We start from the raw sequence: 12560 nt of genomic DNA on the forward strand, positions 1-12560 counted from the left end.
TGCTAACTTTAACATTGAAAATGCCATAGACATGCTAACGTGTTAGCATCGCTCCCGTTTTTAAGTTATAAAATACATCTATCAACTGTTTCAGAAGACCATAACAGGTCGGTTTAACATAAAAAAGGTAAATAATACTCACAGACGTATGCTCTTTAGGGTTTTAGAGGGGGAAAATTAAGATACAGCGAAAGAAAAAAAATGAATAAACGAAGCAATAGATCGAAGCACTGCTTCAATCACCTAACCACTGCTTCGATTGGTTCAAGATTCAAAGCATAGCCACGCTGCAGAAAAGTTGATTACGGACCCGCTGCAGGGTCTGTAATCAATGTAGAGAAAGTATCATTTTCCAGACAAACACCCCCAAAAACAACAGCCACTCTGAAGGACCGATAACCGAATCGTTAAGCAAAAAGCTTATTGATGTCGGTGGATCGAATCATTTCTTAACGACACCCGAAAGGAACCGGTTCTCGATACCCATCCCTAGTCAGGACTGAGCGAAAGATGAATGCAGCAATGTATAGAGACATCCTAGATGAAAACCTGCTCCAGAGCGCTCTTGAACTCAGAGTGGGGCGACGGTTCATCTTTCAGCAGGACCCTAAGCACACAGCCAAGATAGTGGCTTCAGGACAACTCTGTGAGTGTCCTTGAGTGGCCCAGCCAGAGCCCAGAACCGGAATCTGATTGAACATCTCTGGAGAGATCTGAAAATGGCTGTGCACCGATGCTCCCCATCCAACCTGACGGAGCATGAGCGGTGCTGCAAAGATCAATAGGCAAAACTGCCCAAAGATAGGTGTGCCAAGCTTGTGGCATCATATTCAAGACGAATTGAGGCTGTAATTGCTGCCAAAGGTGCCTCAACAAAATATTGAGCAAAGGGTGTACATGTATGTACATGTGATTTCTTAGTTTTTCATTTTTAATAAATATGCAAAAATTTAGTGTTTATGGGGTGCTGTGAGTAGAATTTAGAGGGGAAAAAAAATAAGTTTACTCCATTTTGGAATAAGGCTTCAACATAAAATGTGGAAAATGTGAAGTGCCATGAATACGGATGCACTCTATGTTTGTATCAAATACTAGTAGAGTGTACCAGATGACATTCAATGATGCATTTTAAAGGATGTGTAGAAGTTTCGGACCTGAACAGGAAAAGTAGACTTCGACACTTGTGTGACCAACAGAACTAAAACAGGATTTTTTACACTTTGGAGTATAAACGAAGGATGAATCCAAGAAGCAGGAGTTGCAAACTGACCAGCAGTGGAAAAATAAATAAAGGACACATATGGGGATAAGTGTGGTCTGGCTCTTCTTTCTGAACTGAATACTGTGTTTCCTCCAGAACTGTATCCTGTATTCACACCCATATGGTCTGTCTGTTTGTTCTGGGCGAGAGATACCGACAGATGATGGATTTACACTGCAAATCATTCCAGGCAAAGAAAGAGAGCAAGAAGGAGAATGAGACAGAGCGGGACAGAGACTCTCCAACTCATTAACAAAAAACTGTTGCTGCAGTTAATGTACTTGTAACATGAAAATCTAATAACTTCAGCTTGGGTTGATCTCTGGTTTTAATTGAAAGATTCATAAATGGCCCACCTCTGGAGTGTAGAGTTAAAATGCAGGAAAACATTTTTGAATTGTACCTAAGACCATGCCATTCACCTGTTGTGTAAGAGGCACAAGGTCAGACAACCAGGGCAGTGCACTGGTTTTCAGGTTTTTGATGCAACTTTCTGCAGAGCTCATCCAGGTTGATTCTCCAAATTATTTCCCCCACAGCATGCAGATGAAAAAATGGCATACTATACAAATAATGAATGTTTATGAGTTCAATGGTACGAATATTTCATGAGGTGAAAGCTGGAACATGGTATGTTCCGGCTTCTACTGAATTAAATACTCATTCCATTGAAAGAATGTAAAAATATTCATTATTTGTTTTATATAATGGCTAAAATAGAATAGAATAGAAACTTTGTCATTTCACATATATACATATAATGAAACTTGTCCTCTGCATTTAACCCATCCTAGTTACAATTAGACACAATCTAACCACTAGGAGCAGTGGGCAGCCACAGTCTAGTGGCTGGGAACCAACTCCAGATGTAGACACTGCCATGTTCAGGGGCAGAGAAAGGAGCAGACCTTAAATATCCTTGTCATTTGATATTTATTAATTTATAAACAACAGAAAAGGGACTTATATTTTGGTATACCACTGGTGCTTAACAGTCCAAGACAAACTTTAAATATGAGTCCAAAATTACGACGATGTAGCACGTGATGCTGTGTACTGACTTCGTGTTTATTAAGTTCTCAAATACAAGGAAATTGATCTGGTGTTATTGATGCATAAACAATAATAAAAAGAAAAAGGAAAAATACTTCTGTAAGAAGCAAAAGATTCAAACAGATATAGATGGATGCATTAACAGGTAGATACAGACAGATAGCTGTAGCCCTCAAGCCATCTCTTGAGGGTGCTGTCGCTATTTTACCACAGGCAGCTCCACAGGTTGCCCCTCATCACCATCAGAGCCAGCTCCAAAGGCAGTTGGTGCAGCATCTCAGGTTCCTACCTCTCCTGTTGCCATTTCTGAGGTGGCTGATGGATGGTGTGCCTGTCTTGTGGAGCTGTGATGGTCTTGGGCATTCGTCCTGTCCCGGATTGGCAACAGAGGTATCCGCTTGGACTATTATCTTTGCTGCTGCCTGCAAGTCGGCTGTTGGGAGGGTTGATATTGCTGGGGCAACCTGGTCATCCCGCCCAGATGATGTCTCGGCTTCTGATGACGGGAGATAGGCTGCCCTGCCAGCTACGAAGGAAGCTGCTGCAGCACCCCAGATTTATGCCTCTCCTGTTCCTATTTCGGATGCAGGCAAAGACCTGCATCCCTCTTCTGGAGCTGTGATAAACCCGGGGCATTCTGCTGGGTAAAAGGCAGGAAGAATGACCATCCATCTGGACTACTGTACTCCTTGATTAGTATCTTTAATGCTGCCTGTAGGTCGGCTCTTGGGAGGGTTGACCTTACTAGGGCCACCAACGTTACCCCCGCCCTCAAGATGAGACAAGGAGCTACCTGGCCACCCACATGATGTTGCCTCAATGTTTCCCCGCCACCCGATCTTGGATAAGCAGTTGAAGTTGAGTGAGTGAGTGAGCTTCTTATGATGTGACTGGCATCTGTTGGCTGCACGGCCACCCACCTGACAAGAGGATGTACGTCTAACGGTTGCACGGCCTTCTGGTTGACTCTCTGTCTGACTGACTTCTCTCAGCCATCCCACAAAGACAACCTGACTGCTCCCTGACTAGTCACCATCCAACAATGACCTGACAGTACACAGATTTGCACACTGACCTGACGTCGCTCCCCTGATGATAACACCCCCCCCAAACAATGACCTGACCATGCAATGCGAGTTGCATGGCCATCCTCCCAATGATGACCTGACTGCTCATGGCCCACCTCCTGACATTAACCCTACCCCACATTGAAGTTGTCCTGACAATGAATCCACAGGCCTATGCCCACTGCCCGACAGCTCCATGCTGTTCCCCCAACATCGATCCGACTAGTTTGTTGTGGACACATGGTCAGCCACACAATGACTTATCGGCTCACTGCTGGGCACCATCCACTACTGTACTGGCCTCTGGGTTGCCCTCCTGACTTTCCTCCTAGTGGCTGCTGTTCTGACTTAACCTGTGTCTTACCCGTGTCAGCTTCCTGTCCTCTGGGTGATCTCAGTCTAGTTCTCAGTCAGCCTCCGCCACCCTCCCTGGTCATCTTTGTGTTCCTTTTCTTTGCCCCTATGCACCCCCCTCCCACCTACTTGTCCTTCTCATCTTGGTCTCTTTCCTCTGTGTCATCTGATGCTGCCCTCAGGTGGGGGTTGGGAGGGGTTCTGCTTTATTTTTCATGTACTGAGTATTTTATTGATGGTTTAATTAAGCTTTACTCCTCCTGGGTTCTTTGTAGTTCTTTGTTTCACTTCATCAGTCCATGTCTGAGTGTCTACAGGTGTGGTCCTATTCCTCATAGCTGTTTCAAACACCTGTCACTTTTCTACTCATTATGTGCACTATTTAAGTTTGTCAGATTTTCTCCTCAGCTACTGAATTATTACGTTTGTCAATCTTTTGTCATGCCATTTGTTGCTACCTTCGTCACTCATGTATGACCATCTCCCTGACGCTCCTTCCTGCAGTGACAACAGACAACACGAGATCTGTGTCTTATCTTCGTTTTGGACTCACTCACTCCTGGTAACAATAAATCAATTGGTCTTTAGTTCTGTGGTGTTTCTTGTCTGCATTTTGGGGTTCAATTTCAAGCTAATCATAACACAAAACCATCAGAATCAAAATTCTTCAAGAAGTGAATGAGAAGAAGCGTTTTAGGTGAATTTCAGAGTTTTCACCCTCCCAAAAATTTATATGTTCCCTAAAATGTAAAATTAAAAAAAACTGTGGAAAGAAGAATTATTAACAGTGCTGAGATCAAGCAGGAACATGTGCTGGTGCTGCATCCATAACACCAGATTGGTTCCTGGTAACAATCCAAACAGACACCCGCTCTATTCCCATATCTCTAAAACAACCATCTATTTGCTGCAGCCAGGTGAAATGTGGGCATCACCTCGGCCTTCTCCAGTAACTGGGTTCCTCAACACTCAGGTACCTGCGTATTGGATCATGCACAGAGAAATGCTCACTCACAATACAAGTGATACTCCTCATCTTAGTCTGCCTCAGTAACCGCTCATTTGGTACAAAGTCATTGCAGCGGTACCCATGGAGCCTCCGAAGAGACCCAATACCAAAGACATCCAGTCATCACCTTAGTTCACTGGTTAGTGTCCAGTAAGACAGGAAGCACCAGGACCCTAAATACTTGTTATAATAGATCTCAATTCACGTTACTCGTGAACAGAAGCTGTGATGTTGTCACATGCTGAAAGTGTACGGTGTCTAAATCCTGCTGTTGTGAAATATCTCAAATTCGCTCTCAAAGATAACAATTACGTCCAGTAGATTTCATCCTCTGTTCTCTTCATGCATTCCGTTAATATCCATCCTGACGTTTCCAAGCAGGCTTGTTTGCCAAGACAAGGGAAAGTCCAACTCCATATATGCGGATGTGCTCCAGGCTCCCCAAGCCCGTTTACCCTGCAGATTACTGCCAGGAGGCAGAGGAGGACACACTCCGCCATGATGGAGAATCCACTCCAACATCAGCCAGCTGACAAAAAGAGAACTGAGTGCTGCAAAAATAAAAAATAAAAAAACATGGCAGCACAAGCATCAAAATAACAGGTAGCTGTTGGCAGTAAATCCCTGGACAGTGAAGAAAACTGACACAAGACAAACTGTAGGGACTGACTCTTTAGACTAACTTCATTTGGCCTCCAAGAGAAAATCTGCTTTTAGAGTTCAAATCTGTTAACACAAAGAGAACAATTAGGTCACTATGTGTTGAAAAGCTACTCTGCAAAAGGGCATCTGAAGCCCAAAGATAGCCTATGGGTGGGATCTACAAAATGTGGGGCTTTAGCTGTCAGTATCAAGTTGTGAGGGAGTGAACAACTGAGGGATTTTGTACACAGTACACACTGTCACTGCATATTATATAACGGCTGAGTGGATCCTTGTCATTTGATTGGTGGTTTGTATGTCACGTGACAAGGATTATTCACATCATTTGCAGTTGTGTTTCACTGACGTGCAATAGTTCTTTTTTAGCGTGCAATTTTGGTGCTATATGAAATGTGCTATTGCACGCACTGACCACCATGCATGCTCACACTATTGGGGGCGGCGTTTAGCTAAACAGAGTTTGTTTTGCTGGCAGACGACGATTTGAAGGAGCTAATTAACGCTGATAATTCTTCTAACACACATACACACAAAACAAAAAACAAATCCACCAAGCTGTAAGCAGTCTAGAATAATAAAGAGCAGTTAGGATGAAGTTAGGATGAAAAGCTGGACAAATTTCTGACGCGATTTTTTGCTGGAGTGAGGAAAGCAGACGGCACTCTGTACACGAAGTCAGTGGACGGCGTCACAGGCTACTGAGAAAAATCAATTTTGGACTCCTATTTAAAGTGGTGTTGGACTGTTAAGCACCAGTGGAACACCAAAATGTAAGTCCCTTTTCTGTTTATAAATTAATAAAATATCAAATGACAGGGCTCTATTTTAGCTGTCATATAAAACAAATAATTAATGTTTTTACATTCTTTCAATGGAACGAATATGTAATTCGGTGAAAGCTGAAACATACCATTCAACCCAGCTTCGCCTCATTGTATGGAACATTCCATCTTTTACCTTATGAAATATTCGTACCATTGAACTTTGATCAATGGTCTGCCTGGGTGGTTGCCATCCAGGACTGAGATCAGTTCGGTGGGTGACACGGTGGCATGTTGCACCAGCACAATGATCCCAGAACTGACGTAGGTTAAGTGTAACTACGAAATTTACTGATTATGAGTACAGGCACACAAATGACAAAAGAAATACCAGGAAGCAAACGTAGGTGGAGTTAAAGTAATCTGACAAGTCTGGTTCAAAACTAACAGAATTCACTACATATTAAACCATCCTTAATGTGACCTGAGTCATGATGCCAAAAGTCATGTAACAATAATAATTAATAATAATAATAACAACAACAACGACAATTCTCTCTATATAGCTCTTTCAGACAATATATTACAAAGTGCTTTCCATAATAAAACATCAAAATAAACACCAATAAAACAATAAAATTTAATCTTTGAAGAGAACAAATTAAAATCCATCCAAAAGCAAACCTATCATATATATCGACAAATATAGCTAAAATGATGCAAACCATGAACTAATTAAAACAGAAAATAAATATGTTTTTGAAGAATGTGAAATTGACTTTCCAATAATACGCAGCAGCCTGTTCCACAAAGTAGGAGCATGATGTTCGAAGATTCTAAAGCAGCCTTTCTCACAGATGTCCGCAGACCACTGGTGGTCCATAGTATTTACTGGTAAAATATCACATTTTAAATTAATATCATATTCTAAACGTGTTTCTGAAACTGTTTCAAAAACACTCCAGAGTCTAATACACAAAAAATAGAATTGCTTTGGGTCGTGGATGGCAGCTACCAAGGCAGACAATCAGTCCATTCCCACATTTCTAAAATAACCACCTATCAGTTGCATCCACGTGAAACGTGGGTGTGTCCTTGCACAGTGGAACGTGTCACATTGCCAAAATGTCAAAGCTGGCAATGCAAATGATGCTCCTCATTTTTGTCTTAGTAACCACTCGTTTGATATAAAGTCATTCCAGTAATACCCAAGGATCCTCTAAAGAGCCCTAGTACCAAAGACATCCAGTGGTTGCCTTAGGTCACTGGTTTGCGATCGATACTAGTATAGTGAGCGGTATGCAGACCTATTGTTTTTGGATATATGGGGAATCAATTGGTCAATTGCCAACTTCTTCCCAACCCTAGGCAGACAAAGTAGGTCTGCATCCTGTGACTACAAAGCAGGAGAAGGACCGTAAGGTTTCACCGCCACAAGACAGGTGGGTGAACAACCATTTAAAGCACTTGATAATTCAGCAATAAATCCATAAAATCAGCTTTTTACTTCACAGAAAGACAGTAAGGCAGGATAAAACAGGTGATTTCAGACAGTTTCTGTCAAGAAATGGTATCAAAATCAGACAGAAATGGTCCTGAATTGGGGGCACCATTTCATAATAGGTGAGGAAGTCTGCACTAATTTCTTTCTATTTAATTTAGTTTGTTTTTATGACGTCCATTTTACATTTTTAAAATCCATTAAACTGTCAGCTGAAAAATATGACCATCTTAAAGACTGATGTCTATAGGTTTTTGTCACACCATCAAACAAGAATCTAGGACTTTGCTTGTTGTTTAGGTGCTTATTATTTACTTAGAATAATAGCTTATCTTAATTTCAATTCAATTTATTTTGTTTATATAGCGCCAAATCACAACAAAGCTGCCTCAAGACGCTTCACAGAAGTAAGGTGTAACTTTACCAACCCCAACAGCAAGCACAAAGGCGACAGTGGTAAGGAAAAACTCCCTCTGATGATACTGAGGAAGAAACCTCAAGCATAACAGACTCAAAGGGGTGACCCACTGCTTAGGCCATTCTAACAATTACAAGGTTTTGCAAAGTTTCACAAAGCTGAAGAACCAGAAAACAGGAAATCAAACAACATAATAATATAAAGAAGATGAGAAGTCCACACAGGCGTTAGCACCACAGGCAGGGGTTATCCAGCATTCCTCATCGCGTCAGCGGGCCTGTTACTGCGAGTCCACGACAGGGTCACTTTCAAATGCAGACAGCGGCATGCAGCACCTGCTTCAGGCCTTGTACCTCAGAATCAGCCTGGCCCCTTATGGTTTGGATCAGTCAATCCTGCAATCCTATGTGACGCCGTCCGTACCTCGGACAGCGCGAAAAAGAACAGAATCAGTCGGCTGGAAAAAACTACACCCAAGGTATAATACATCAGCAGTAAGTCGAAAGGAAAACAGAGAAATTACTAAAGTGTTTGCCGGCCGCTAGCCCTAAGCTTCACTAACAGACAGAATTTAAATAAAGTTGAGACCAAGACATGTTCCGTTGCAAATAAAATGACTTTAAAGGCATAGGAAGCATAGCACCATACGATGTCAGTGTGCTAGCCATACGAGAGGGAGAAGGTGCACGATAAGAGAAGGCTCTGTGGCCCGCAGACTTTTAATTCACCCTAGGGACACAAAGTAGATCTTCACCATGAGAATGCAGAGCCCGGGCCGGTACATAGGGTTGGCAGCTAAGTAGGAAGGTGCTAGTCCGTGAGTAATTTTATAAGTTAATAGCAGAACATTAAAATCCGACCTCACAGAGACAGGAAGCCAGTGAGGAGATGCCAAAATAGTTGTAATGTGGTCCAACTTTCTACATCTAGAAACTGACACAGCATGTTTACACTCAGCAAAGCAAAGGTGCCATCCACAGTAAGCTTTCTCAAACCTTACGTGACACCACATACTCTCCAGTCCCCTATATTTATGCCTCAGGATTTGAAAGTCATAAGTGAGTCAGGGTGTATGTTTTCATCACAGGTGTAACTGAGCCCATAAGACTCGATTAGACTTGATAGAGTCCACTGCTACTGAATTTCATATGGACTACAACACAAAAAACGTACTTAAAATTGTGTCTGAAAAAGGTCTACACAGCAAAACTATCATAAACAATGTCCTGGTTTGTCTGAAGAATTCTGAGACCTCTGTGTTGAGGTTTCCCAGTGGAACTATTTTGTACTGAACTTAGGAAACTTTGAAAACTGAGGCCAGAGATGAAAAACCCTTTAAAGTGGATATGACACCTAAAAAATGAGGTAAAACTGATATAAATATCAAAATATACATACAGTATAGTAAGTTGAAAGTGGTTTTAATCATTATCACTGAGAAATAAAGTTTGTACAGCTTCTCAAAAGTGTGTTTCTTGGAAAGCGCGCTGGCAGCGTTCCATCAGCGGTCACATGATGCAGTGACGTCACAGCGTGGAGAGTCCCGTCTTTGTTAGATTGACAACAGGAACAGATAGACCTCAGCATGGACAGTGACGAGATCGAGAACTTTTCTGACTCCTCTTTAAGTGTGGATTATTTCTGTGAGGAAATCGAGACAGACTCGGATCCTGAGGATGTTGCAGCAGTGATTAGACCCTACAGATTGGAGCCGTATCTTTCGGACGAACATTCAAAGCAGGAACATTCTGGCAGTGAAAATAATGCCGACGGTGCTTATGGCGGAGCCGAAGCAGAGGCAAGAGACGTGCCAATTCAGATGGATTTTGAAAGGCTGCAGAATACAGAATGGTAAGGGAGGCTTTGATTTTTGTTGCTGCTGTTTATAACACTATAATTACAGCATTTTCGATTCTAGCGTCTGTATACTGCCTTTGTTATTTTTCCGGAGCCGCGATAGTCTAGCTACTACTTGCGGACCACCATCGTTACTTTCGGGTTTTTGCCGTTTTTGAGTGCCTGGCATTGCATTCATCTGTGTTTAGTTACATTATTTTCATGAAAGAAAAGGAAATAAACGGCGAACGTTTCGAAAAAGATCGCCGAAAACAACAGTGAACATGCCACCGCAATGTTTACTACGTATTGCACTGATATTTTTACAAGTTCCTTGACCATTTCAAGATTATTGTGAACATATTATTTGGGGTTGACATTTTAGGTGTTCCTGTGAGCGATGCGAGAACATGGAGACGGCAGAGGAAAGTGTCTGCTGTCGGGAGCAAATGCGGGTGTGCGAGCGGAGGGAGCGGCAGCCTGACATTTCGTGCATCACACAACACCGCGGCTTTCGATCAATCTGCCTGGACTTGAAAAGGCTAAAACCTTTTGCCCTTGTGTTTGTGCAACATGCTGCGACACACTGGTCAGGCATATCGACAAACAAGTCCCTGAGAGCTGTGTTTAATCAAAGTTTCTGCCGCTAAAAAAACTGTAAACAACGGCCGCCAAGCACGCAAGCCGATACGGTCTATACGCAGTGACGTATTTCAGGATGTGGTGCTTAGCGGGAGCTTGGTTACAGGGCGTGCACATTTTTCAGTGGCAGGACGTTCAAATGTTATATAATGGGAGAACCGTGCCCATTTTCCCAAAAGGCTTAGGTTGACCGAATTATATAACCTTTGTTACATGTAATAAGACTATGTTGTCTTTACGTGTCATATCCACTTTAAACCATGAAAACTGTACTCAACTGGTAGACAGTCACATTCAGACATGTTTCTAATCATATAATAATGAAAGAAGACAGCAGCTGAACTCATACAAACTCCATGTTCAGTGAAGATCTTAGTTGTAGCCAAACGACCATTTTTATTTAGGGTCTGCTTCTTTCTCTGCCCCTGACCAAGGCAGCATCTCTACATCTGGAGTTTGTCCCCGGACATCAGATTGTGGTTGTCCACTGCTCCTAGTGGTTGGATTGTGTCTAACTGTAATTAGGATAGGTTAAATGCAGAGGATAAAATTAACTTCCTACATCCATAAAAATAAGCATTTTCTTTCATTCTCTTAAGCAACCTAATTTAAAATGTAACTTTTTGGCCTAACTTGTGTTATCTTCAATGGAACTGCACTGTGCTCTGCTTACAAGAATTTAAAGTGTATGTTTCATGAAATGCCAGTAATGCCACATATTTTTCATTCTGAGAAATATTTGCTGTTACAAAATCATTACAAATGAACTTCTGATTTTTAGTTTGACTGTTTAATGGCTTGTTTGAAGTACAGTTCAAGAAGCATTTCATGCTTACAATTCTACATAAATACACATTTAAGTGTACACAGGATAATTTACCGCTTTAAAAAAAAACTGACTTGCGGACTGTTGATATTGAGATCTTTATAAAGAGAACAGCTCCTCCCAGTGGACAAACACAAACATTAGTTCACCAGGAGTCTGTTCCTGAACACCATCACCTCAAACACTGATGTAGACTGTTTTTTACATTACATCCCTGCTGATTATTTTCCAAATGAGCTGCTTCAGCTTTGCCAGACTCTCTCAAACACCCACTGGTTTCTATTCCTGAACGTGGTTATCAATCACTGTTTTGACCAAACACAGCAAAGTGGAGTCTGTAGGACAAAAGTCCGTTCCTTAAGTCAGCACCGTGCTTTGTGACGTCATGTGTCGTTTACCTTTGTACATGTCCACCAGAGATTCTCTGAGCTCTTTGCTGGGCGTCCATGAAGACGGACTGAATTCCTCACGACTCTCTGAACTAGTTTCTCTTAAAACACACACACAAAAATAAACTTCAAATTAGTACTGCTGTTACGGGACTACATCCTGCCCCCAGAAAGGCAGTTTAAGACTGTAAGGGGAAAGTGAACTCAAGAAGCATCTTCTAGTGCACAGTTGCCCAATGTGGGGTCCTCGGGCCTTCCTTTTGTTTTGGCCCGTCAAGCAAATTAAATAGTCTTTTAATTACTTTAAAAAGTTAAAAGTATAAATACTTGTTACTGTGATTCTTTCGGCTCCCAACCAGCACTTCAAGGCATCAGCAACAAAACAAAAAGCTTAAAGGTTGAAATATTTTCTGCCAACAAGGCAACAATCTTATCCTTTCCTCCAAAGCTGTGAAACAACACTACAGACAAATTCAAGAGTGGCTATCGCAAAGACATGACCTGAAAGAACACGTCCAAGCATGGAAGTCCACAAACTTGACAGAGTTACACCACTTCTATCAACAATGCAATACAACCAAATATAAACAATGTAAACTTGTGACCAAATAAAAATGTTAATTGACTAATAGTATTTGGTAAAATGAAACGTGGCTTTGGAGAAAATTGGCAAGCTGTGAACTTGTGGTCTGTTGTACAGGTGTATCAGACCACATCAGGACATTTTTGCACACAGAAGCTGCACTGAGGTCTTCGGGTGCTGTCACACATACCTTAATT

General features: G+C 41.9%; 1 protein-coding gene across 3 annotated transcripts in view; it reads right to left on the minus strand.

The window, feature by feature from the left end:
- Nucleotides 1–12560, minus strand: part of mipol1 (mirror-image polydactyly 1) — a 168784-nt gene that overhangs the window by 131262 nt on the left and 24962 nt on the right. For 2 of the 3 annotated variants that reach the window (XM_034195480.1, XM_034195479.1), the window contains exon 2: nucleotides 11790–11881. The exons of the other annotated variant lie outside the window; for it this stretch is intronic. In XM_034195480.1, the coding sequence (XP_034051371.1) occupies nucleotides 11790–11881 (92 nt within the window). The remainder of the gene's footprint in view (nucleotides 1–11789; nucleotides 11882–12560) is intronic. 3 annotated transcript variants of the gene reach the window in all.

This window comes from Thalassophryne amazonica, chromosome 19, assembly GCF_902500255.1.
Source record: "Thalassophryne amazonica chromosome 19, fThaAma1.1, whole genome shotgun sequence".
Classification (NCBI taxonomy): domain Eukaryota; kingdom Metazoa; phylum Chordata; class Actinopteri; order Batrachoidiformes; family Batrachoididae; genus Thalassophryne; species Thalassophryne amazonica.